At 35.6% G+C, this 24,666-nt stretch overlaps 1 protein-coding gene across 4 annotated transcripts in view; it reads right to left on the bottom strand.

Annotated features, from left to right (window-relative positions):
* Nucleotides 1-24,666, bottom strand: part of ORC3 (origin recognition complex subunit 3) — a 63,326-nt gene that overhangs the window by 31,718 nt on the left and 6,942 nt on the right. For 3 of the 4 annotated variants that reach the window (XM_058734671.1, XM_058734669.1, XM_058734670.1), the window contains exons 3-11: nucleotides 21,613-21,710; nucleotides 19,774-19,918; nucleotides 16,396-16,500; nucleotides 15,205-15,353; nucleotides 13,577-13,710; nucleotides 11,759-11,918; nucleotides 10,161-10,274; nucleotides 4,850-4,983; nucleotides 4,308-4,371 (exon numbers count right to left, since the gene is read on the bottom strand). In XM_058734671.1, the coding sequence (XP_058590654.1) occupies nucleotides 4,308-4,371; nucleotides 4,850-4,983; nucleotides 10,161-10,274; nucleotides 11,759-11,918; nucleotides 13,577-13,710; nucleotides 15,205-15,353; nucleotides 16,396-16,500; nucleotides 19,774-19,918; nucleotides 21,613-21,710 (1,103 nt within the window). The remainder of the gene's footprint in view (nucleotides 1-4,307; nucleotides 4,372-4,849; nucleotides 4,984-10,160; nucleotides 10,275-11,758; nucleotides 11,919-13,576; nucleotides 13,711-15,204; nucleotides 15,354-16,395; nucleotides 16,501-19,773; nucleotides 19,919-21,612; nucleotides 21,711-24,666) is intronic. The other variant, XM_058734672.1, reaches the window with a different exon arrangement.

The following is a 24,666-nucleotide window of genomic DNA, read 5'->3' as shown; positions in this document are numbered from 1 at the left end:
AAAACATCTGTCGTATGTGGTGGCTGTGACTCAAAATGAGACAATGCATAAAAACTATCTACTAATTGGGAAAAGCTGTTAATATTCCATTCCTCCAAAACATTTGCTCATAGAAAGAAAAAGAATTTCTCACTATTCAAAAAATCCTTCCAGTATATTAAGGCCTAGTGTTTTTTATTATCAGATAATAATTATGCAAATACGAGGCACAATCTTCTTCAAAGCTCTCCTTAATATTGGACTTGAAACAAAATTTCAGGGACAAGCAATAATAAAAATCATCTTTGCAATTATGAAGAATTTGAAAGTTCTATATAAGGCACTTTGACAGCTTCTCATGAAATACTGTTTCATGAATTAAAGGGTTAAGTTAAAAAAAACCAGAAACCTTGATTACTAAAGCAATGGTATGAGGCAAAACATGGTAAAAATATAAACAGTAACAGCTCTTGCTATTTCACCTAAAACCCATAGTAATAATTTACCTATCTCCAATTAAACAGATGTACTAAAATAAAATTTTAATGAGGAATCAAATTAACTAGTCAGCAAAAAAAATTATCAATCTGTTTAATGAACAAGTAAATAAAATCACAGCATTTTAGAGCCAAAAGAAACTTTAAAGATTCTCTGGATAGGAGCCCCTGGGTGGCTCAGTTAGATAAGTGTCTGACTTCAGCTCAGGTCATGATATTGCCATTCACAGGTTCAAGCCCTGTGTCAGGCTCTCTGCTGTCAGCATGGAGCCTGCTTTGGATCCTCTATCCCCCTCCCTATATGTCCCTCCCCTGCTCGATCTCTCTCTCAAAAATAAACAACATTAATAAAAAAGAAAAAAGATTATCTGGTTACACTTCTACCACAGGATTTGAAAGCTCTTGAGTCATCAGAAGTTTGCATTAATGGGAGCTTGTGCAGGCCTATTCTGCTTAAGCATAGGAAGACTAGATTGTTAACTGTCAGAGTGCACTTTTTGGCCTCTGTACTCTGCTGCACAATACATTCACAGGACAGACTACTCAGAAGTGAGAGAATGCACAGAATCTTTAATCTTTTATCAGCTCTATGTCATGCCTTAGCTTGAACTTCCCAGTGACACTTCTACAAATGTATATGGTTTAGTCAGCTGAATTTTTAAATTTGAAAGTATACTTTCAAAAAACCCATGTAGTTTATGAAATACAAAGCTGACATATAGTTTTAAAGCTGTATCTGTGAAACTGAGGGTCCATAATTCTAAAGGAGTTGAAGGTTTTTTTAACATCTTGAGTCCAGTCTGGGGATGATTCATATAAATCCTTCATTTAAGTTAGAATTTAGATTAATTCTAAATTTAAGAGAACATGGCAAGGGAAACAATAAACATTTCCTTCTAGGCAACCAGTCCAGTTCAAGTGGTTCTCAAAAATGGTCTTCAGGCCAAAGGCATCAGCATTACCAGGGACCTTGCTAGAAATGCAAATTCTCAGGACCCACATTTGAGCTACAAAAGCAGAAATTCTGGGGATGGAGGCCATTAATCAGTGTTTTAACAAGCCCTCCCCGTGATTCTGATACATACTAAAGTTTAAGAACTACTGGGTTTAGTTAATCAGGGTAGGGAGCAAAGTAGATATTCAGGGACGAAAGAATCTAGATATAAGGAGTATAAATTTCTCTGGAGTATACTTTGAGGTCTATGTCTTCAAAATCTGAGTGTGATAAATTCTAACAGTACACATGTCTACATAACTACATAATCTATACAACCATGTAATGCAAGAATATTACATTTAGTATGCATAATACAGAATATGTAATATACAAAACTACACATTCACATTGATCTTAATTTTTATCATACAGAAAAGTAATAACAATATTTATGATTCACATTTATAAAAGTTTTACTGTATATTTGTTCATAAATCACTCTCATTTGCTGAATGGACTTTGATTATCACTAACCGTATGAGGAAATCACACTAGGAATTATTGTCCCATTTTATAAATAAGGAAATTGAGGCTTAAATAGGGTGAGTGATTTTTCTAAGGTATACCTGGCTAACAAGTAGCTGGAGTTGAAATGCAAGTTGAAATTTGCTGAGGTCATAATCAGGATCTTCCCCTGTATCACGAAGTACCATACTTTTAATTATCATGTGGGGTTTTTTCCAATTTTTATCATGGTAAAATACATATAAAAATTGATTGTGTGTTTAAAAAAACCATAAAAGGAGAAAAAGAATAATAAATGCTTAAATAAATGAATAAAATATACAAAGATACTTTCACTCTAAACTACAAAAATCCACAGACATGTTGATTAATCTTTTTCATAGACTTTTTTTTTTTTTTTTTTTTTTTTAGAGAGAGAGCACATGTGCAAGAAGAGCAAAGGGAGAGGGAGAGAATCTTAAGCAGGCTCCATGCTCAGCACAGAGCCCAATGTGGGGCCTGAACTCACAGCCCATCATGAATCATGACCTGAGTCGAAATCAGGAGTCAGACACTTGACCAACTGAGCCACCCGGGTGCCCCTCACAGACCTCTTTTGGTCTTTGAATTTAGCAGGTGACCTGCACATAACTTTTTTAGGGTAAGGTACAAATCTTTGTGTACCTTCCTAAATAAGCCTTTGAATAACAAAATATGCAATCCTAAAATGAATACAGCAAAGATAATAACAAATGGGGCTGATAAGTGCAATAAGAACAAGAACAGATAAATAAATGCTTAGAAAATACATGAAACGTTACTGAGAAGCAGAGATAAATGTCAGACTATTTCTACAACAGATGAGCCTAGAGATTCTCTCCCTTTGTCATTTCAATGGTTAAAAGTATTCTTTAAAAATCTATTCCTGGCTTCTGAAAATATGCTGTAGCAGGAAATGCACTTGGCAACTAGCTGACTCAGCAGAGCTAATCCATCTAATCTTAAAACTCAGTAAACATGCACACATCCCTTTCCACTAGTTCTTAAAGTTCCCTCTACCAAAACAACCTGCATTAGGATGTGAAAACTTCTTATACTGCTCTAAAAAGGTTACAGAGATTATTAAAGTGATTATTAAACCCAGTCTAGAAGTGATTTTATATTATGGCCCAGTGTGGATTCTGCATTAGAAATAATGCCCAACAAAAAGCCACTGTCCACTGTTATACTGTATGTCAATTATATCTCAATTATAAAAAAGCCATTCTCTTTTTAGCATTTATGAATAGAAGGTAAATTAGTATTCAGAGCTATACAGAACACACGCCCTCTAGGAACTAACATTCTTTCACTCAAAATTTGAAAACAGTCTGGGCCAGCAAAACCTTTAGTACTAGGGCTACTTCAATCTCAACTTAATTTCATTACAATTTTCTGACAACTTTTTCCTTAAAAAAGGCATGACAAGTATGAAAAAAAATGTGACACTATGCATTTCTAGTTGTCCATCATTAAGGGACTTACTACGCAAAATGAAGGTACATTCATCCCAAAAGTACTATACCACACTCAGTATTGATATGAAATGATTTTCAACATTAAGTGCAAAACAAAACAGGTGCAGAACAGCATATATAATATACTCATTTATATTCTGTAAAAGAAAGAAGGAAACTCCTAAAATACGTAAAATTCCTTGTATATGTGAAAAATCTTTCTAGGAAAACACATAAGAAACTAGTAACACTAACTGTATCTAGGAAAAGAAAGTAGGTAGTTGGAGGGTAAAGGTGTGAGGGAGTGTTTTCACTGTATATTATCTTTGCCTTTTGAATTGTACCATGTCTGAGTATCATTTATTCAAGAAAGAACCAAAAAAATCTTCCTTTTGATATTCCCTGTGTTGTATTGTTCACTCAATTTTCTAAGCTCATTACTTCTTTCCTGGCATTGTATCAATATAGAATGATATCTTTTTCAAATCAAATCAATACCCACTTAGCAGTGGGTCCCTAAACTGCATGGCTTCTATGTGCCTTTATTTATGACAGCCTTTAAAAAAACATTAAAATGACATTGCCTGCAGATTCCAAAATGGAATATGGAAATAAAGTTGAGATCTCAAAAGTATTTTTGAAATACACCATACGATAAACCTGTAGTTAATATTTTGTCTCAATAAAAAAGGTCATCTTTTAGAGAATTAAAGTTTTGTGTCATCTTCAATAGTCATACTCCTATATGATCATCAAGACCCACTAATTCACTGTGAAAAGCATATTAGGACAGACAGGTATGTTTTATAAATTCAATGAATAAATTTTATGTGCACATTGTTTTTCATGAAGAAAAAAAAAGTAAAACTGAAACAAATACATCCACATTCCTACCTTCAAAAATCTCTCATTGGTCAATAGTGCAACTTGCTTTTCTGAAGCTTGCTTTTCCACGTGCCTAAAATTTTCACCATCCGGTACACAAAGAGAGAAAATTAAACATTCTAAAGATGTGACTATCACATGGGGGAAAAGAACTACCTAGAGTGGTGGCCACATTCTTTTATTTCTTCTCAAAAATAAATTCAAGATAATAGTCATGGTTTAATAGTAATTTCTAACTCCACAAAGCAGCTATACTTCAGAATCTAGGGATCTAATCATAAACAAAAGCCATAAACTCCAGAATCAGAAAATGTTCTTTATAAAAGTAACTCTGAAGAAACTGCAAATTATATCCCTTTGTAAAAATATTTTTCGTTATGGTATGTTTTCAAATCCAACAAAGAAATCTCACGAGTGAAAACAGAAAGGTTTTACTGTGCTCTATATAAAATGGTTATTTTTTTCTTTCCCCACTTCAAAAATAGCTAGATCTGAGATACTTTTTTTACCCCAAATTCTATTATGTGTTAAATATACACTTCTCTTTTTACCTCCTAAATGATGGAAGACGTCGGATGTTTTCACATTGATTTTCTGATAAAAAATTTATTCTTCTCTTGGCTTCCGAGAGATTACAGCATAGGACACTGAGGGGCTGAGAGTAGAAATGTTCTAATAGAGAAAGCTGAAAGAAATGTGAAGATTATATAATGTCATTCTAATTCCACAGAGTAACTTCATGTCAACAAACCTTTTTGTTGCTTCATAAATAAATCCCTCTGGTATTAGCACTGTAATATAGACCTGGCCAAAATACGTTTAAGATCTAGGTTTCCAGAGCAGTCAAATCAAGTAAACAGTCCCCCCTGCAGATTCTTTTATATAAACAGGTTTCTTATTTATTTTAAAGAGTTTTTGTTTTGTTTTTATTTACTTTTTAATTTATATCCAAGTTAGTTAGCATACAGTGCTATAATGATTTCAGAAGTCGATTCCAATGATTCATCCCCTATATATAACACCCAGTGCTCATCCCAGCAAGTGTCTTCCTTAATGCCCCTTACCCATTTAGCCCATCCCCCCACCCACAACCCCTCTAGCAACCCTAGTTTGTTCTCTGCATTTAAGGGTCTCTTATGTTTTGGGGTGCCTGGGTGGCTCCGTCGGTTGAGTGTCCGACTTTGGCTCAGGTCATGATCTCACGGTTTGTGAGTTCGAGCCCCGCGTCAGGCTCTGTGCTGACAGCTCAGAGCCTGGAGCCTGCTTCGGATTCTGTGTCCCCCTCTCTCTGCCCCTCCCCCCACTTGTGCTCTGTCTCTCAAAAATAAATAAATAAATGTAAAAAATAAAATCAAAAAAAGAGTCTCATGATTTGTCCCCCTCCTTGTTTTTAAATTATTTTTGCTTCCCTTCCCTTATGTTTATCTGTTTTGTATCTTAAATTCCTCATATGAGTGAAGTCACATGATATTTATCTTTCGCTGACTTATTTCACTTAGCATAATACCCTCTAGTTCCATCCACATAGTTGCAAATGGCAAGATTTCATTCTTTTTGGTTGCCGAGTAATACTCCATTGTGTGTGTATGTGTATGTATGTATGTATATACATATATATATACATACATACCACATCTTCTTTATCCATTCATCTGTTGATGGACATTTGGGCTCTTTCCATACTTTGGTTATTACTGATAGCACTGTTATAAACATTGGGGTGCATGTGGCCTTTTGAAACAGCACACTAAGGTTTTTTTTAAACAGCAAAAGTATGGCACTAATATATTTAATGTCACAATAACACTACAAACAATGCATAAATCATTCTGTATCTTTAAGACTCTGATTTTGTGGACAAGCTCAGAAAATTGTAATCTCTGAAGTATGTATTAGAAGAAACTAATATGAATGGATAGATCAACTCTCTGCAGAACCAACTCACAGCAACAGTAAATATGGTGGGGATAGGACTGGGGTGTGACCTCAGAGTTTAATAGATGTCCAAATACTCACAAGAAAATATTCATCTATAAAATCAGTGAAAAAATTTGGTCTGCTGAATAAATAAAAATGTTACAATGGTAGAAACTTTCCCTTCTGATAAAAAAAAATAATGAAAAATGAGAAATAGCTAAAGAAAAGATATCTTTTTAAATTCAGTTTTACTTCATGAAGAAAAACATGGTACAATATCTGGTAAATTTAAATGTTAAGAATGCTGTTGTCCCCATAGTATAAGGGGGAATGATCTTCCAGAACCTACCATAACTTGTAAGATGTATCTTACAAGACTATTCAAATGTTAAAAACTTGACCCTAAGCAACCTTTTTATGGCCAATTTGGTTTTTCCAGACACCTTGATACTAGACAGTTTCCCTAGAGAGTGGACAAAACACAGTCTTGTCACTAGAAAATAGAATTTCCCATCACAAATTAATAAATTAACATGATAGCTTATATATTGGTATTAAGGTATTTGAGCTTGATCCTTACTGGGTAAACTGATAACGAATCTCTGAGCCTATAGAGCTGAAGACCAGATACCCAAGGCTAGAGGAAATCCTCCAAAATAGTTCATTCTGGAGGAAGGATGAGGCTGTAAGAAAAGAGCCAGCCTTACTTAGAAACAAATACCAAACAGAAAGTAACTGTTCATGCCAAGTGCTAAATTATTTTCACACATATTAACAAAATCTTGTTTCTTACTTGCATTTTTCAATTATATTGTGATAGTATTTATTCCAATGTTAACATCACTTTTTAAATATGAGAAAAGTAAAAAACAAACATATAAGGGACTTGCTGGGGAGGAGAAATGGGAGGAAGTCACATGACTTACAGTAGAGTTATAAATAAGAACCCAGTATCACCTACTTTGTCTAAGTATGTTCTCAAAATCTGGGTCAACAAGTTGGTCAACATATCCAACTAATGAAGGAAAACCTTAAACATATACAGAATGATTATATACCCTACTACACCCCCTATGGAAAATAGGACTTACGCATTACTTCCCACTGATGATTAGGAAAAGTAGACAAATAGGGTCTAACGGCTCTACCACTTAAAAGCTGTGTGACCTTGGCCAAGCTACTTAACCTAAGCCTCTGTTTCCTCACCTGCAAAACTGAAGATAATAGTACCCATTAATGAAACAATGTAAATACTTAGTACGAGCTAGCACAAAGGAGGTGCTTAGTAAATTATGAGGAACCTATAAAATCATCTAATCTGATTCCCTATTTTACAGATGAGAAAACTGAGACCCCAAGAGATTACATAATTCGATGAGTACCCTTTTCTTCACTTGCTTTCTCAATGGTATTTGAGAAATGATATTACCTAGAACTCATTCTTCTCTTGACTTCAGTGTTACTCTACTTTCTAATGGTTTTCTTTATTGTTTTTAGTCTCCTTTTCTATTACTCTTGTCAGCTTACAATAAGATTCTAATCTTAGTCCTTTCCTCACTCCTCTGGATGATGCCTCATCCTCACTATGTGACTTCAACCACCACCTTTTAATGATAAATCCTAAATATTTCTATTTACTTCCAGATCTTTCTCCTGAGTGCCAAATCTTTATTATCCAACATACCTGAAAAAACGATATACAAAAAGAAACTCACCTTTTTCTAACTGGCTCTTCACTTTATATTAACACATATACTTAATAAATGGTACCACCTCCAATCCATTTGCCAAGATAGAACTTACGCTTCTCTTATGCATCCGATCATCCACTTAGTCACCAGGGTCTGTCGATTCTATCTCATCCCCAAATCTGATTCCTCCTCTCTAGTTCCACTATCACAACCTTAGTTTAGCCCTTGTTATATCTTGTCTAGATCAGTGCAGTAGTCCTCCAACAGATCTCTCTCCGTATACTGTTGTCTTTACCTAGAATGCGCTTCCCATTTTAATCTGGTGAGCCTCTATTCCTTAGGATATACTTTCGTTTTCTTATGGAATCCCCACACATTTCTTTCATAGCACTGACTATTGAGAACTGTAATTTCCCATTCTGCCTCCTTCACTAAACAAAAGAGCAATCTGAAGGCAGAGATTTCCTTGTCCTCTGTATCTCTAGGGCTCAGCATAATTCTTGGCTTACAGGTGGCTCTTAATAAATACTTTTCAGTAAAAAAATGAGTGAAGTAAAATGTATGAGAGAAGCAAATCAGAAATGTATTAGATCTTGGGGTGCCTGGGTGGCTCAGTCGGTTGAGCATCCGACTTCGGCTCAGGTTATGGTCTCACGGTTTGTGAGTTCAAGCCCTGCGTCGGGCTCTGTGCTCAGAGGTTAGAGCCTGCTTTGGATTCTGTCTGTCTGTCTGTCTCTCTCTCTCTGCCCCTTCCTCACTAGTGCTCTGTCTCTCAAAAATAAATAAATGTAAAAAAAAATTAAGAAATGTATTATACCTCAATATCATTTAATTTCGCATATTGCTAAGGTAATTTTGTTGCGTTGAAATATTTTTTTTTTTTTAAAGTCAGGTTGGGAAAAAAGACATATGTTAGCCATAAGAGAGCACTACAGTGTTTTACATGGAGAAAAAACACATAACAGAAATAATTTGTAAACTTCAAGTTACTACACAAATGTGAGGTATTATAATATTGCACTTTTCTACTGAAGATTACTAATATATTGGTTTTAGTAACATGTATTTACAATGGCATGTATTTACAATGACTACACTTTGCTAAGGTATTTTAAGGTAGATGCCAAGAGAAGAAGATAACATTAACTTCCAAATAACTGGGGAATGGGCTCCTTTTGTAGTTTAGAACAGACAGTATGAAGCTGAGTGCATGAATTTTCTTCTGGCAATTCATGAAACCTTAATAAAACTGCTTTCCCAATATGCAAGAATAAATATAAATGAATACATATACATATATGTGCAAGGGACAACAAACTATGGCCCACAGACTACTTTTACATGGCCCAGGAACTACAAATGTTTTTTATATCTTTAACTGGTTATTTAAAAAGAAGAAAAAGAATATGCAACAGAGATGTAGCATTCACAGCCAAAAATATTTAATATCTGATCCTGTACAGAAAATTTGCTGATCCCTCATATATAGTATTTTTTAGGAAGAAATCAAGAATCTCACAACAAACAAACAAACAAAGTCCCTAGGGGCACCTGGGTGGCTCAGTTGGTTAAACCTGGCTCAAGTCATGATCTCATAGTTCCTGAGATTGAGCCCAGTGTCAATGGGCTCTGCCTTGACGGTGTGGAGCCTACTCTGGATTCTCTCTCTCCCTCTCCTTCTCTGTCCCTCCCTGCTCATGCTCTCTCTCCCTCAAAATAAATATATTAAAAAAATAAATAAGAGTCCCTTCCTCCCTACCCCTATATAGTTAAGAATCATTGGAATGCAGGGGGTGTGTGGGATGTCTTTATCCATTTTTGACATCTGAATTAATATATTCTCTATGTTTTGCTGCAGGTAACTAAGAAAATGGTAGAGCCTAGAATAACATAACTTGAATTTACTTATTTAAAATTTTTTTTCGTTAACATTTATTTATTATTGAGAGACAGAGAGACACAGAGCGAGAGCAGGGGAGGCGTAAAGAGAGGGGGAGACACAGAATCTGAAGCAGGCTCCAGACTCTGAGCTGTCAGCACAGAGCCCGATGCGGGGCTCAAACTCACAAACTGCGAGATCATGAGCTGAGCCGAAGTCGGTTACTTAACCAACTGAGCCACCCAGGTGACACTTGAATTTACTTATTTTAGAGTTTGCCATTTAAAATGTCTTATCACACTAAATAGTTTCAAATAATATGCAAATTACTTAGAATCAGCTTATGAACTTTCACACCCATTAGTGTCTTCTTACCTGAAGTCCTTTTATAAAGTTTTGAATTGAGAAATCATGATACAAAAAGATGTTGGTCAAAATCTGTAGCACTTTTTCACTTAGTTTAAAGGGAAACTGAGTTGTAAGAAGTAGCTGAAAGACATAAAAGGGGAATAGGACACACTCCTTATTAGTCTTTACTCTTCATAACTATCAAGTATAAATCATGAGGCAAAGAATGATACTATGACACAGTAACCATGAAAGCTATAAAAGTAGCTAGGTTATTTTTAGGTCAAATATCAACTAAAACTTTAAATTAATTTACATAAGAATCATAACCAAAAGAAGCTATTCATACTACATCTTCAGAATCAAAGATGTCCATCATCTTCCATTCAATTACTAATTTAAAAAAATACCATGTATTAACTATACAATCCGTGTTCTCCGCCAGAAGCCACTGAAGAAGCTATAGGCTTTGGTAATTCCTATTATAAGATTTCTTTTTCATCCCTAACTTACACACATTAATGAGGAATAACACATTATGCACTGTTGAATGAAAAACCCCAAATTAACAGATGTTATCTGTTACAAAATAGCTGCATTTGTATTACTCAGCTAATTTTCAATGGCCTAAAGTGAAGATTTTATATCTGAAAATGAAAAGTCATACTAGGTTTTTAAAACTGAAATGTAGTTATAAAAGGCCACCTGCATTTGATCACAATCGAGCAATTTTAAATACGGCAGCTATAAAAATTTTCCTCAAAGTATCCATAAACAAACGGATACCAGCTTCATGGGGAAAAAAAAGTATAAGTGGTCAGTAAATAAATGGAAGTTTTTCATAATTTACCTTACACAAGCAATATAAAGCACACCTTGAAAGAGTTGAGTCTGGCAACAATTTGTGGAAGGTCAATAATAATCTAGGTAGAAACAGAACTAAAACTAATTGAAACATAGAGCTAAGGTCTGAGGAAATGTTAGTATTTATCTTCTGCCAAGAGCAGCAATGACAGGAAAGGGTCCACTAAAATATCAAATTATTTTAATTTTTTTTTTTTACTGTTTACCTTTAAGAGAGACAGACAGACACCCAGAGCTTGAGCAGGGGAGGGGCAGAGAGAGAGGGAGACACAGAATCCAAAGCAGGCTCCAGGTTCTGAGAGGTCAGCACAGAGGCTAGCGTGGGGCTCAAACTCATAGACTGCGATAACATGACCTGAGCCGAAGTAGTATGCTTAACGGACTGAGCCACCCAGACGCCCCTCAAATTACTTTAAATAAAATGTAGGAGTAAAAACATGGTTGCTGTTTTTAGGAAATCATTAAATTTTATTAAAATTTATTAAAAACCTAAAATTTTCCATTGAGTAATGACTGATTGATAGGTAGGTAGGTAGGTAGATACAGAAAAATAGAATCATTCTTTCTACAAAGCTTTTATTTTATCTGAAGAGGCAATGTTATGCCCTATAAAAATCATTAAATATAAAAAAATGTGAAGAAATATGTTCAATATCATACTCTGAGAGATTCAAAAATTTATCACTAATGTTTACATTTATCATCTATTCTTGGCTGTCTTCTTTTCATCCTATTTAGCTGATACAATTTTTTCTTTTTACCTTATCAAGTACCGTAGTCAGGTGCTCCTTACAGGACAGAGACTGGAAAAGTTCTATGCACAACAGAGATGATACTGCATGAGGAAGCAACCGATGGATGATAATAGGAGACGTGGCAATTCCAAAAATGAGTATTAGTGGAAATTCATGTAGATGTTGACTGGTTTTCAAAGGAAAATACAAAATTGGGATTTTTCTTTTTTTAGCAAATATATTTCAATACATCAAATTTCAAATTAAGACCATCATTATCTGAATGTCTACTGTATAAGACACTGATGAAGAGTATCATTCTAAATACTAAAATTTTCTAGGTCACTTATTTTCCCCTGTTAAAGTAATATAGATGTTTTTTTCCCAGACATTCTAGCTCTGAAATCAATCTACTAAAAGATCTCTCATTTTATAAATAAGAATACAGAGGTCCAGAGAGATCAAGTGCCTCTCTCTAAGGTTATACAATCTCAAGTGTTAGAAGAGTTAGATATTCAATTTCACCTCTCATCCAAAGTTTGAGCTCTATAGTCTTCCTAACAGTTAGACAGTTAAACAGTCTATGCTTTAAGAGTTCAGTGACATGAAGCTCACATTTTTCAAGGTAACTTATTCTATTTATGCACATTTCTAACACTATGTCACCCAGCTATACATAATAGCTAAGAAACAGGAAACTTTACTTACACATATGTAAGACATATTTTTAATGGACACCATTTAAAAATGTTACATACTTTCCTTGCATTAACTCAAACTTATTGGACATGATTTATTCCTAGTATTACTAGTATGAACACAAATGACTCCCACAGAGTAAAACAGCACTATCTTTGAGAGCTACTGTGGGTCTGAACACTTTGTACCATGGCTGATGATTTTGTTTGCTCCCTCCTACTGGCTATTGCTTGTCAGTATTCTAGCTATGCAGTTCTACCTTCATAGGAGTGGAGTGCCTGGCTCTGTTACTGCTCTAAGTTCTTCCTCACTTTAGATGGCAACAGGAGTCACAAGTCTAAGCTCCAAAAAAGTACAGCTCTTTTGTCAATATTCTTAGTGTGCAACTTTCAAGCATGTTAAGCAGTTCAGTTTTAGCATTAAGAAAATTCTTAGAATCTAGAAATCTTAGTTTCTATGGCGGAAAAAAAAGACACTATCAAAATAGTAATTATAAGACAACATATAGCTTTAGGTAAATTTAGCCATACCTATTAAGTTAACATACAGAAAAAGCCAAAATAAATTATATCCTAAAAATGCACCACGGCAAATACATGTCACTGGATTTTAAATAGGGTTAGTTAGTTCAATTCTGAATTTCACAGGAATGCCCTGAAAATCCAATGAGATCATGAAAATAGTTTCTCATTATAAAAATTATATAAGATAATGTTATTTAGAAAACATACTTGCTCAGAAGAGCTATATGTAACTCAGAGCTTCTAATGGTGGATAGGTATCAGAAAATAAGACCTGACAAACATCTCAAGCTGGAGTAATTTATCGATTTAATGGGCAAGAGACAGACGACCTTGGTGAGAGAAACTACATTTTACATTGCCTTTTCATACTAATTAAAAGGTGGCTAACTTTAGTCTTTTGATCTCATTCTTGGATCAAAAAGCAAATGAAAATCTGATAGGAGGTCTTTGAACATTTAATTATAAGGAATTTGAAATCATTCTGGTTTCTATCCAGTTGGTATTAAAATGAAGATTAAACTGCCATTCATTTTCTCTGGAAAAGGTTGCTCTTCAAGTTAAAAGTTACATGTTTCCTTAATAAAAAGAATCTTATGTAAAAGCCAGGTGATATATCATCTACCTGCTGATAATTATGAAGTCCTGGAGTACTTTTGTGGTGAAGCTTTCCAAATCCTTTAAGATAAGCACAACAGGAGGAGACTGCCATTGGCTAGACGAAGTTCTCTTTTTCCTTGGCAGTTTTGGATCTGTCTTCTTTAAAGTCATGTAAAAAGGAGTTAAAAGTAAGCCTTACCATTCAAACAATGCTACAACACTACAATGATATATCTCCCTTTACATTTTACAGTAATGCTTTTTCTTTTATTTCTCCCACATAATAAAGAGAAACTCATTCCAACAGTTATTAGCAGAATCTTTTTGTGTCTGACATGGGAATAATAACCAAGAAAAAGATTCAGTAAAATCTATAACTCATATGAAATATTTATATTTTTTTGCTGAGAAAATGACAAAAAAACATGGGGAGAACATTTTCTATAATTTTTTCTGTTAATAGAATGTTATATGTTGCTTTGCTTTAAGGTGAGAACTAGTATTTTTTTTTTTTTTTTTAACATTTATTTATTTTTGAGACAGAGAGAGACAGAGCATGAACAGGGGAGGGGCAGAGAGAGAGGGAGACACAGAATCGGAAGTAGGCTCCAGGCTCTGAGCCATCAGCCCAGAGTCCAACGCGGGGCTCGAACTCAGACCACAAGATCGTGACCTGAGCTGAAGTCGGACGCTCAACCAACTGAGCCACCCAGGAGCCTCGAGAACTCGTATTTTTAATTGAAAAGCACAATAAACAACACTACTTGCTGGTCTGCTACTGTTAAATTTCAAGTTGAAAAGCACCTTTAATATCATCTGGTCCAATCCCAATCTTTTAAAGATATCTGACATAAACTGTATGTAGCATCTGATTTCTAGAAAATTTAAAATTGTGGATCAAATTAAGATATTATGATATGCATGAGACCCAATTTAATTCCTATATAAAGCAAAATTAAACTTCACTTACGGTCGACTTCAGCAAATACATTTTATCAGAAAATGTTACCACAGTATTTTTTCCCATGCTATCTGGCTACACAGCATCATAAACTAAAGCTGTGGTTTTATGGTACAGTTATCCATGAATCACCTAGGTTGTTCATTCTCACCAGAGACTGTGATGGCAGAATGGAACTTATTTTTAGTTAATGTTTACTGTTGAATGTACTTTACTTATAGACCATTTATTCCCCAAGAATTGTAAATGTGGAACAAATTAGATTTTTTAAAAAAATGACTATTTCTCATTGGACTAAGTTGACACTGGGAACTGGCAGCATGGTTCAACCGCACAAAAGCAAATATTGAGGAACCTAAGAGATAATATAGTAAAGTCATAGCCATTGTCACAGAGATAGAATCTGCCACAGAACCAATTCCTGATGCTGTTTTTGTCACTAGAGGATATTCTCCCACAAATAAAATGGCCTTGTAAAATGAGAACCTAAATACTTACCAGGAATTAGACTGCATACTGATAAAAGAATACTTTAAAATTCTAATAGCCTTAGGAAAAGTAAGTAGCTACCATTACTTAACAGCTAGTGTGCATAAGCATATTCTTATTAGAATAGTATTACGTTTAATACAATTCTAAGCCTCTTCAATCATATGCAAATCCCCCCCCAAAACTTGTCAGTTTACATTTACCTGTGTGACACTCATATACCAGCTGGAAAGAGAATCCATTGAACAAAATGTCTTTTTCTGGGTGACCTGAATACTTTCCTCTTTGGATTCCTCATCTACACAGCAGTTCATCAACTTTGAGACCAGCTTTTGCAAAAAATGTTTCATATCTGCAGAATATAAAAGGTAAGAAAGCTTATCTCCCTTTAAAACAAATATGAAACAACTGAAACTTCTTAATCAGTATATTACATTTGGGTAGAATGTATTCTTGTACACTTAACATTAATGTAACATTTAACATATTAACTATTAATGTTCATTAGTATCTTCTCTTTAATATTTAAATTTCAGTAATTCAGACTAACACTAAGCCAAAGTTTATGTATACTACCTATACTAAAAATGTTACCTAAGTAAATGTGTAAACACAAAAACTATAAATCTTATGAGGACACTATATATTTAAGTTACACTAGACAGCAAAAAATTTTTAAGGCCTCTAAAAACGATCAAAAGTGTTACTTACATAAGTTATTTTACTGATTACAAATCTTCCTTATAGTCATTTTAAAAGATGTCCTAAGGGCTTTGACTTAATCAGTTCCAATCAGTTTATGATTATGAAAGTAATATAAGCACATAAAGCCCTTACATCAATTCAAATCTCATTCCATTTTACTCTATTAGTGTCCATATCCTTTATGATTTAATGGTTTCATATAGATTAGCTCTGGCAATGGACATTTTTTACCATGCTAATCTTTCAGAGCAGGACAATAAGATGATTGGAGGCTGAAATATGAGCCTACACAGTCTATTCTCTGTTGGGATAAATAAGAGCTCCCCAATCCTTAATTCTAGCTCCCTGTCCCAAACCTTCCAACTTATTAGACTTTTACCGGGTTAGGGAACACATCTCATAAAATATCTAAACTATTACTGGCAGTGAAGCTGATACGGTGGGGCGGGGGGGGGGGGGGGGAGGGAGGGTTGGAATAAAGGAAGCAAAAGGTGGCAATGAGTCCTACAACAGTCAACATTACCATGATAGGCAATAAACCTCACCTTGCCCAAATGTTGTGCCATGCTCTTTCCACAAATAAAAAGGGATCAACAAAGCTAGGACGGGGTGGGGGGGGGGGGGGTAGAAAAAAGGTCGGAAGAGATCTGTAACATCTCACCAAGGTTATTAGGGCATTTATACTGTACCTGGACAATCTTTAGCTTGCAATGAGACTACATATGGAGTGACATTATTCTGAAGGGCTTCTGTTAGACTTCTGAATGTTAAATCATGATCAGTTACATTCACACCTATGGGATAATACATCAGTATTACACCATCATTTGTACTATAAATAATTTAACAACAAAGCTACTTAACATGTCTAGTGAATTACTGAATAAAAATATTTTTAAAAATATGAGTAACAAAAAAAACCCCATGATTAATAACAGAAACCAAGAAAATATCCTGCATAAATGAAGAGATCTCCATTAACAATAGATATCTGGAAGCACACAAAATACTTGTCAGAAAGGGTATTTAGCATAATCTCTCTTTAAAAAACATTACTGAGAATGTGTAGTTAACCCATGAAAACATCTTAGGAGTAATTTTATTACTTTGTCAAATTCATAAAGTACTCTTTAAAATACTCATTCAAAAATAAGGGCTACAGATTCCGGGCTTACTGTGATCCTGACTTAACAAGTGAGGAGAATCCAATCACTAATCCTATTAATGACTGTTGTAGTAAATACAATAGTAAAATACACACTAAGCTGATTTCTGAGGGAAGAGGCTAAAAACAAAACTTCAGGTACTTTAGGTATTTACTAAGCCTCTAGTTCTCATTTCCACAAGTCAGAGTTTAGTGCTGTGCATGCAGTTATCAGAGTTGAGTGGAATTTCCCTATCACACTGGAAAAAATTCTACTGACTGACACTTTCCTTTACATCACAATCTGAGATTTCTAGAAAGTGCTTTGGCACTTAGGCAGGTGGCAACAGCAGCTATCTTGAAACTGCTTGATAATTGCTACTATAAAACTTCAACTGGCTGGAAGAAAAACAAAAGGTTCAGAATCTAGGCCACCAATAAACAAAAAAATTTTTTCTAGGCAAGCCAATAAATAAAAATGTTGGCAGGCTATGTTTTCCCTTTATTTATGGGAAGACTGGGTGGCTCAGTCAGTTAAGCATCCAACTCTTGGTTTCGACTCAGGTCATGATGTCATGATTCATGATTCAAGCCCCAAGTAGGGCTCTACAGTGACAGCACTGAGCCTTTTTGGGATTCTCTCTCTGATCCTGCTTTGTGCACTTGCATGAGCTCTCTCAGTCTCTCAAAATAAACGAATAAATTTTTTTTAAAGGCTTATTTATTTTGAGAGAGATAGAGAGAGAGATCAGGGGAGAGGCAGAAAGAGAGAGAGAGAATCTCAAGCAGGCTCCATGCTCCCCAGAGCCTGACGCAGGGCTCAATCTCATGAACCACGAGATCATAACCTGAGCCAAAATCAAGAGTCGAACACTTAACCAACTAAGCCACACAAGTGCCCTGGCAGGCTACTTTTAAACAGACATACAACTTTTTGAAAATAGAAAATGTGCAACTGTGCCTAAACATTCTTTGACTACATTTTTTTTTTACAGTATCAAAATGATATTCCTCACATGCATTATGGTCTATGATTGTGATACTGTATCTCTGAACAAATTTGGGAGTTTAGCAAAACACCAGTTTATCTTGTCTTTCACTGATTGACTTTATAAGCTATTTAACATTATGTTGTTTACAACAATGGACTGTATATCGGAAACAAGAAAATCAACAATGTCTTTAACTGAAAAAATGTTCTCAGACTACTGACTTTGAAATATAAGATTTCCATTAGCTTCTTTTCTCCTTTTGGCAGTAGGCAGAGAAGGGATTTAAACAGTGCTCTCTCAACAATCTATCAAGCCATCCCTCTTGATTACATTTTCCCCACTCCACTTCCAATTGTTGTAACCTAGTAGTAGAGAAACAAAGCACCAAACAGTATAATCAGGCCATCACTGGGTCTCAGTTTCTCATCCATGAATGAAAAGGGTTTTGAAATTAAGTGCAGGCTGCACTGAAAAGCTGTTCACAGTATTATAAAAATCATTCCCTGTGTCGTTACTCAGTGGTTCTGGGATCAGCAGTATGGGCATCAGCAGGAGGCCTGTTACAAATGTAGAGTTTTAGGCACTGCCTCAGACCTATTAATGAAAGCCTGCATTTATTAAGATCCCTTGGAGGTTATTTGTACGTACATTAAATTTTGCTAAGTACTGCCCTGAACATCAGTAATGAGATTTAGATAATGAACAGGATTAAAGGCAGTATTAGGGCACCTGGGTGGCTCAGTCAGTTGAGCATCCAACTCTTGATTTCAGCTCAGGTCAGGATCTCAGTTGTGGGGTCAAGCCCTGAGCTGGGCTGAGCACAGACAGCTCAGCTTGGAGCCTGCTTGAGATTCTCTCTCCCTCTCTCTCTCTCTCTCTCTGCCCCTCCTCCACCCATTCGTTCTCTGTCTCTCTAATGATTTTTTTTTTAAAAAATCAGTATTGGGGCGCCTGGATGGCTCAGTCGGTTAGGCGTCCGACTTCAGCTCTGGTCACGATCTCGCGGTATGTGAGTTTGAGCCCCACATCGGGCTCTGTGCTGACTGCTCAGGGCCTGGAGCCTGTTTCAGATTCTGTGTCTCCCTCTCTCTCTGACCCTCCCCCGTTCATGCTCTGTCTCTCTCTGTCTCAAAAATAAATAAATGTTAAAAAAAAAAAAATTTTAAATAAAAAAAAAATAAAAAAAATCAGTATTAAATAATACAACTAAGTTCTTATCTCAGTGCCCACTAGTTTAACAAACCTTGAATAAATAACAAATTGCAAGTGCAATGAAGAGTACATTTGAAATCCAAATAAACCCACTTTCTTTCCAAATGAAATAAGGAAATTTGCTAGTATTCCAAAGAAATTTTCCATTATCCTGCAGCCAGATATTTGGTTAAAATGGGATTTTAATGATGGATATTTAAGTACCTAAGAAATTTACAATCTGCAGCTTAAAAAAAATTTATATATAATTCATCCAAACCCCCTTATAAACTTCATACAGTATTATGAAATAATCTAAGATTGATAAACTAAGCACAGGGAAATAAAATTAGGGTCATAGATAATTCCACTGAAGATAACGATTTAAAAAAAAGCACACAAATCTAATCTACTAACCCACTGGTGGTTTCTTTATTACCGAATTCAGATCTCATATATTCTCATAAAATAACTAAGGAAGAGTAACACAAATATATTTCTCCTTCATTTTTCTGACAGAAAGTTGAGGAGGGTACTAGCTAATCCCGGATCAATTTCTTTTAATTTAAAGTTGTACAAACACTATAAAGAACTTTTATTGGTTTTGAAAGTATGTAGAACAGTATAATTAGTTTAATTTTATAAATGAAAGAGACAAAACAGGTTGATCAAGAGAAGTTAGTCTCTACTATTCTCAACAAAACCACTAACTAAAAAAACAAACCTACACCCATACATACCTAGAATAAGAGCAGCAGTTGGAATTTCTCTGAGTTTTATTTGACAGCCCCAGTCTCTTGAATTCTTATGGAATCCAGAATAAGACTGTTGCAGAAATTCAATTAGACTATTGAATAGGTTTTTATTTAATTCTTCTTGTAGTTGCTACAAAGAAAACACAAAACTTTATGAATTATTATCAGTAGTAATGTGATGCATCTTTCCAAGTCTGGGAAAGAAAATCATCATGAATGCGAAAGATTATGTATAAAATTATTAGATGGATGAAATAAAAAATATTTTTTTCCTTAAATCTCCACTCATTAGTATTTTGGATTCCCTCATTAAAGAATCAAATTTATTCATTCAACAAACATTTACTAACCACCTTACAAAGGAAAGGTAGTCTTTATCCTAAAACAGTGAAAAAAATTAAGAACACTTACAATTTAAAAACATTGTGTAAAGTGCTATGATAATACAGAATAAAGAGTAGGACCATCCAACTTAAGCTGAGGATGTGAGCCAAAGCATTAAAGCAGGTGATGGGGGAGGCAACTATAGGGAGAAGGAAATCAGAATGAATGGGGAGTAGAGGGAGCAGGGAAGCAAGCAAGCACCAAGTATCCAGGGAACCACACACACAGCTAAGCATCAAGAACATGAGAAGTGGTAGGGAATGAGCCTGGACAAATAAACAAGGGGCTAGACCAATAAAATTACATTTGATGTTAAAAGATTTGGGTTTTATCCCCTGAGGAGAACCACTGAAGGGACATGAAGCAGAGATGTGATTAAATCAAGGTTGAAAGGGTTAATCTGACAGCACTGTGAACAGATGGGAGAAGCTGTACTGGCAGCGAGGCTGGAAAACCCCTGCAGCCTGGCACTGTATCTGCCTGAAGGCAAGACTTTCCTAATTTGGCCAATGGTGCTACAGGGACTAATGACAGACCTGAGGGGTCTGACATCAGAGGCAGAGACATCAGTTAGGAGGATCATCACAATTCAGGTTAAGAAATGAAGGCCTACGCTAGAAACCACAAACTCAAATTCCTTCAAGGGTCTTTCAAGGGAATACATGAATAAGCAAAGCCCTAGGTGAAAGCAATAAAGAGTGGTAGGAAGCAGTAATAAACAGAGTGCATAACCCTCCCATTTAAAACAAACAAACAAAAACACTGTGTTGCTCAAATAAAACAAGTCCGCTCAAGATGTTGGCCCTAGAACTACAAATATGCTAAAGTACAGACATTTTTTAGGGCTAGAATATAAAGAACACAGAAGAAATTGGATATGAGGAATGAGGGAATAAAGTATTTTAAAAATAGCTTGATTCCTTAATTCTATAACTGAATGGATTAATTTAAAGAGTGCCACCATTTAAAAGCTGTGAGCATATGTAGAGCCCCTTGCCTTGGCAGCTATCATTATAAATGTATGTTCCAGGAGTGCCTGGGTGGCTCAGTTGGTTGGGTGACCGACTTCGGCTCGGGTCATGACCTCACAGTTTGTGAGTTCCAGCCCAGCGTAGGGCTCTGTGCTGACAGCTCAGAGCCTGGAACCTGCTTGGGATTCTGTGTCTGCCTCTCTGTCTGCCCCTCCCCTGATCACATTCTGTGTCTCTCAATAATAAATAAATGTTAAAAAAAAAAAAAATTTAAATGTATGTTCCAGTACCTGAAGCCATGCTTAATATTTGGAACAGGAGTGTTTTTTTAGAATATACAGCTTATGCTAAACTAATATTACCTACGTTTCATCAATACTCTTGAAAATTGGTGGAAAGGAAGATGGGAAGCAACAAATACGAGATTTATGGTAATAGAGAAATATAAGTTATTAAAAAAAGTATTCACCTCAGTTTCAGATTTCATCTGCTGCCATATCAACTGATAAGTTTCGAATCGAAGCTTACTGTCCTCAGACTCATTTTTCCCTTTATTAAAATAGTCCTCTAAAAACACAGAAAGAAATAGGTCAGTTTCTTTTTTATATAATAAAAGTTAGAAAATCTGTGTGCAGGGGTACCTGAGTGCCTCAGTTGGTTGAGCATCTGACTCTTGATTTAGGCTCAGGTCTTGATCTCATGGTTCGTGGGGTTGAATCCCACATCAGGCTCTGTGTTGAAGGTATGGAGCCTGCTTGAGATTCTCTCTCTCTCCATCTCTGACCCTCCCCTGCTCTCTCTCTCAAAAATAAACATTTAAAGGGGCGCCTGGGTGGCGCAGTCGGTTAAGCGGCCGACTTCAGCCAGGTCACGATCTCGCGTCTGTGAGTTCGAGCCCCGCGTCGGGCTCTGTGCTGACAGCTCGGAGCCTGGAGCCTGTTTCCAATTCTGTGTCTCCCTCTCTCTCTGCCCCTCCCCCGTTCATGCTCTGTGTCTCTCTGTCCCAAAAATAAATAAAAAACATTGAAAAAAAAAAAAAATAAACATTTAAAGAAGAAAGTCACACAGTAGGGGATGGGGCTGAATTTTTTAATCTGTATCAAAAATATATGTATTTGGAGATAGATGACATTCAATATCCTTTATATTTATCTCATATTTTTACTATAGTAAGTGTATCTATAAGATTAAAAGTATATTTTACTTTTAGATTGTATTTATATCACCTTTGAATTGCTAACAGTATTTAATGGATTTGGTTTGATTTAATATTAATATATTTTTTACTATTTTCTCTTATTCTACAGCCTTGTATGCTTTGCTTCGTTTATTTGCCTTGAACTCTCCTTTGTAAAATGACTCTTAATACTATGATTCTTGTTCTTTTATTCAATTGACATAGTTTAGCCCAGCCTTTTACTTAGTCTGTCTGTATTACTTTATATGCTTTTTGAACGTTTTCCTCCAAATGGTTAGCCATTTATCAAAACACCATTTATCAAAATACCAGTGCTTTTTTAAACTATGAGCCACATTAAGGAATACATTTTATCATATGCCTGTTGGCCATCTGGATGTCTTCTTTAGAGAAGTGTCTATTCATGTTTTCTGCCCATTTCTTCACTGGATTATTTGTTTTTAGGGTGTGGAGTTTGGTGAGTTCTTTATAGATTTTGGATACTAGCCCTTTGTCCGATATGTCATTTGCAAATATCTTTTCCCATTCCGTTGGTTGCCTTTTAATTTTGTTGGTTGTTTCCTTTGCAGTGCAGAAGCTTTTTATCTTCATGAGGTCCCAAGAGTTCATTTTTGCTTTTAATTCCCTTGCCTTTGGAGATGTGGCAAATAAGAAATTGCTGCGGCTGAGGTCAGGGAGGTTTTTTCCTGCTTTCTCCTCTAGGGTTTTGATGGTTTCCTGTCTCACATTCAGGTCCTTTATCCATTTTGAGTTTATTTTTGTGAATGGTGTAAGAAAGCAGTCTAATTTCATTCTTCTGCATGTTGCTGTCCAGTTCTCCCAGCACCATTTGTTAAAGAGACTGTCTTTTTTCCATTGGATATTCTTCCCTGCTTTGTCCAAGATGAGTTGGCCATACTTTTGTGGGTCCAATTCTGGAGTTCTCTATTCTATTCCATTGGTCTATGTGTCTGTTTTTGTGCCAATACCATGCTGTCTTGATGATTACAGCTTTGTAATAGAGGCTAAAGTCTGGGATTCTGATGCCTCCCACTTTGGTCTTCTTCTTCAAAATTACTTTGGCTATTCGGGGTCTTTTGTGGTTCCATACAAATTTTAGGACAGCTTGTTCTAGCTTCGAGAAGAATGCTGGTGCAATTTTGATGGGGATTGCATTGAATGTGTAGCTAGCTTTGGGCGGTATTGACATTTTAACAATATTTATTCTTCCAATCCATGAGCATGGAATGTTTTTCCATTTCTTTATATCTTCTTAAATTTCCTTCACAATGAAAAGATGCTCAATGTCACTCCTTATCAGGGAAATACAAATCAAAACCACTCAGATACCACCTCATGCCAGTCAGAGTGGCTAAAATGAACAAATCAGGAGACTATAGATGCTGGCGAGGATGTGGAGAAATGGGAACTCTGTTGCACTGTTGGTGGGAATGCAAACTGGTGCAGCTGCTCTGGAAAACAGTGTGGAGGTTCCTCAAAAATTAAAAATAGATCTACCCTATGACCCAGCAATAGCACTGCTAGGAATTTACCCAAGGGATACAGGAATGCTGATGCATAGGGGCACTTGTACCCCAATGTTTATAGCAGCACTTTCAACAATAGACAAATTATGGAAAGAGCCTAAATGAATGGATAAAGAAATTGTGGTTTATATACACAATGGAATACTACGTGGCAATGAGAAAGAATGATATATGGCCTTTTGTAGCAACATGGATGGAACTGGAAAGTGTTATGCTAAGTGAAATAAGTCATACAGAGAAAGACAGATACCATGTTTTCACTCTTCTGTGGATCCTGAGAAACTTAACAGAAGACCATGGGAGAGGGGAAGGAAAAAAAAAATTTAGAGAGGGAGGGAGCCAAACCTTAAGACTCTTAAAAACTGAGAACAATCTGAGGGTTGATGGGGGGTAGGAGGAAGGGGAGGGTGGGTGATGGGTATTGAGGAGGGCACCTGTTGGGATGAGCACTGGGTGTTGTATGAAACCAATTTAACAATAAATTTCATAATAAATAAATAAATTTTATATCATAATCCAACACACATTTAACAGAAACAAAAACAAAACACCCACAAAACAATTCTTGTCATGTGACAGTGAATGTTTTCTTTTCTATTCTATTTTTTAAAACCATTATGACTAAGTTGATTTCATGACTCGCACTTGGATTTTAACCTTCAGTTTGAAAATGTTCACTTATTAAATAATCTATCCTTTTTCCCACTAATTTGAGATGGCTTTATTATCTAAATACTTACAAATGCACTTGTAACTATATTTTAACTTTTTCTTTTGTTCTACTGAATCCACGTTGATT

The sequence above is a fragment of the Neofelis nebulosa genome, chromosome 6, assembly GCF_028018385.1.
Source record: "Neofelis nebulosa isolate mNeoNeb1 chromosome 6, mNeoNeb1.pri, whole genome shotgun sequence".
Classification (NCBI taxonomy): domain Eukaryota; kingdom Metazoa; phylum Chordata; class Mammalia; order Carnivora; family Felidae; genus Neofelis; species Neofelis nebulosa.
This window is presented reverse-complemented; position numbering and strand designations above follow the sequence as displayed.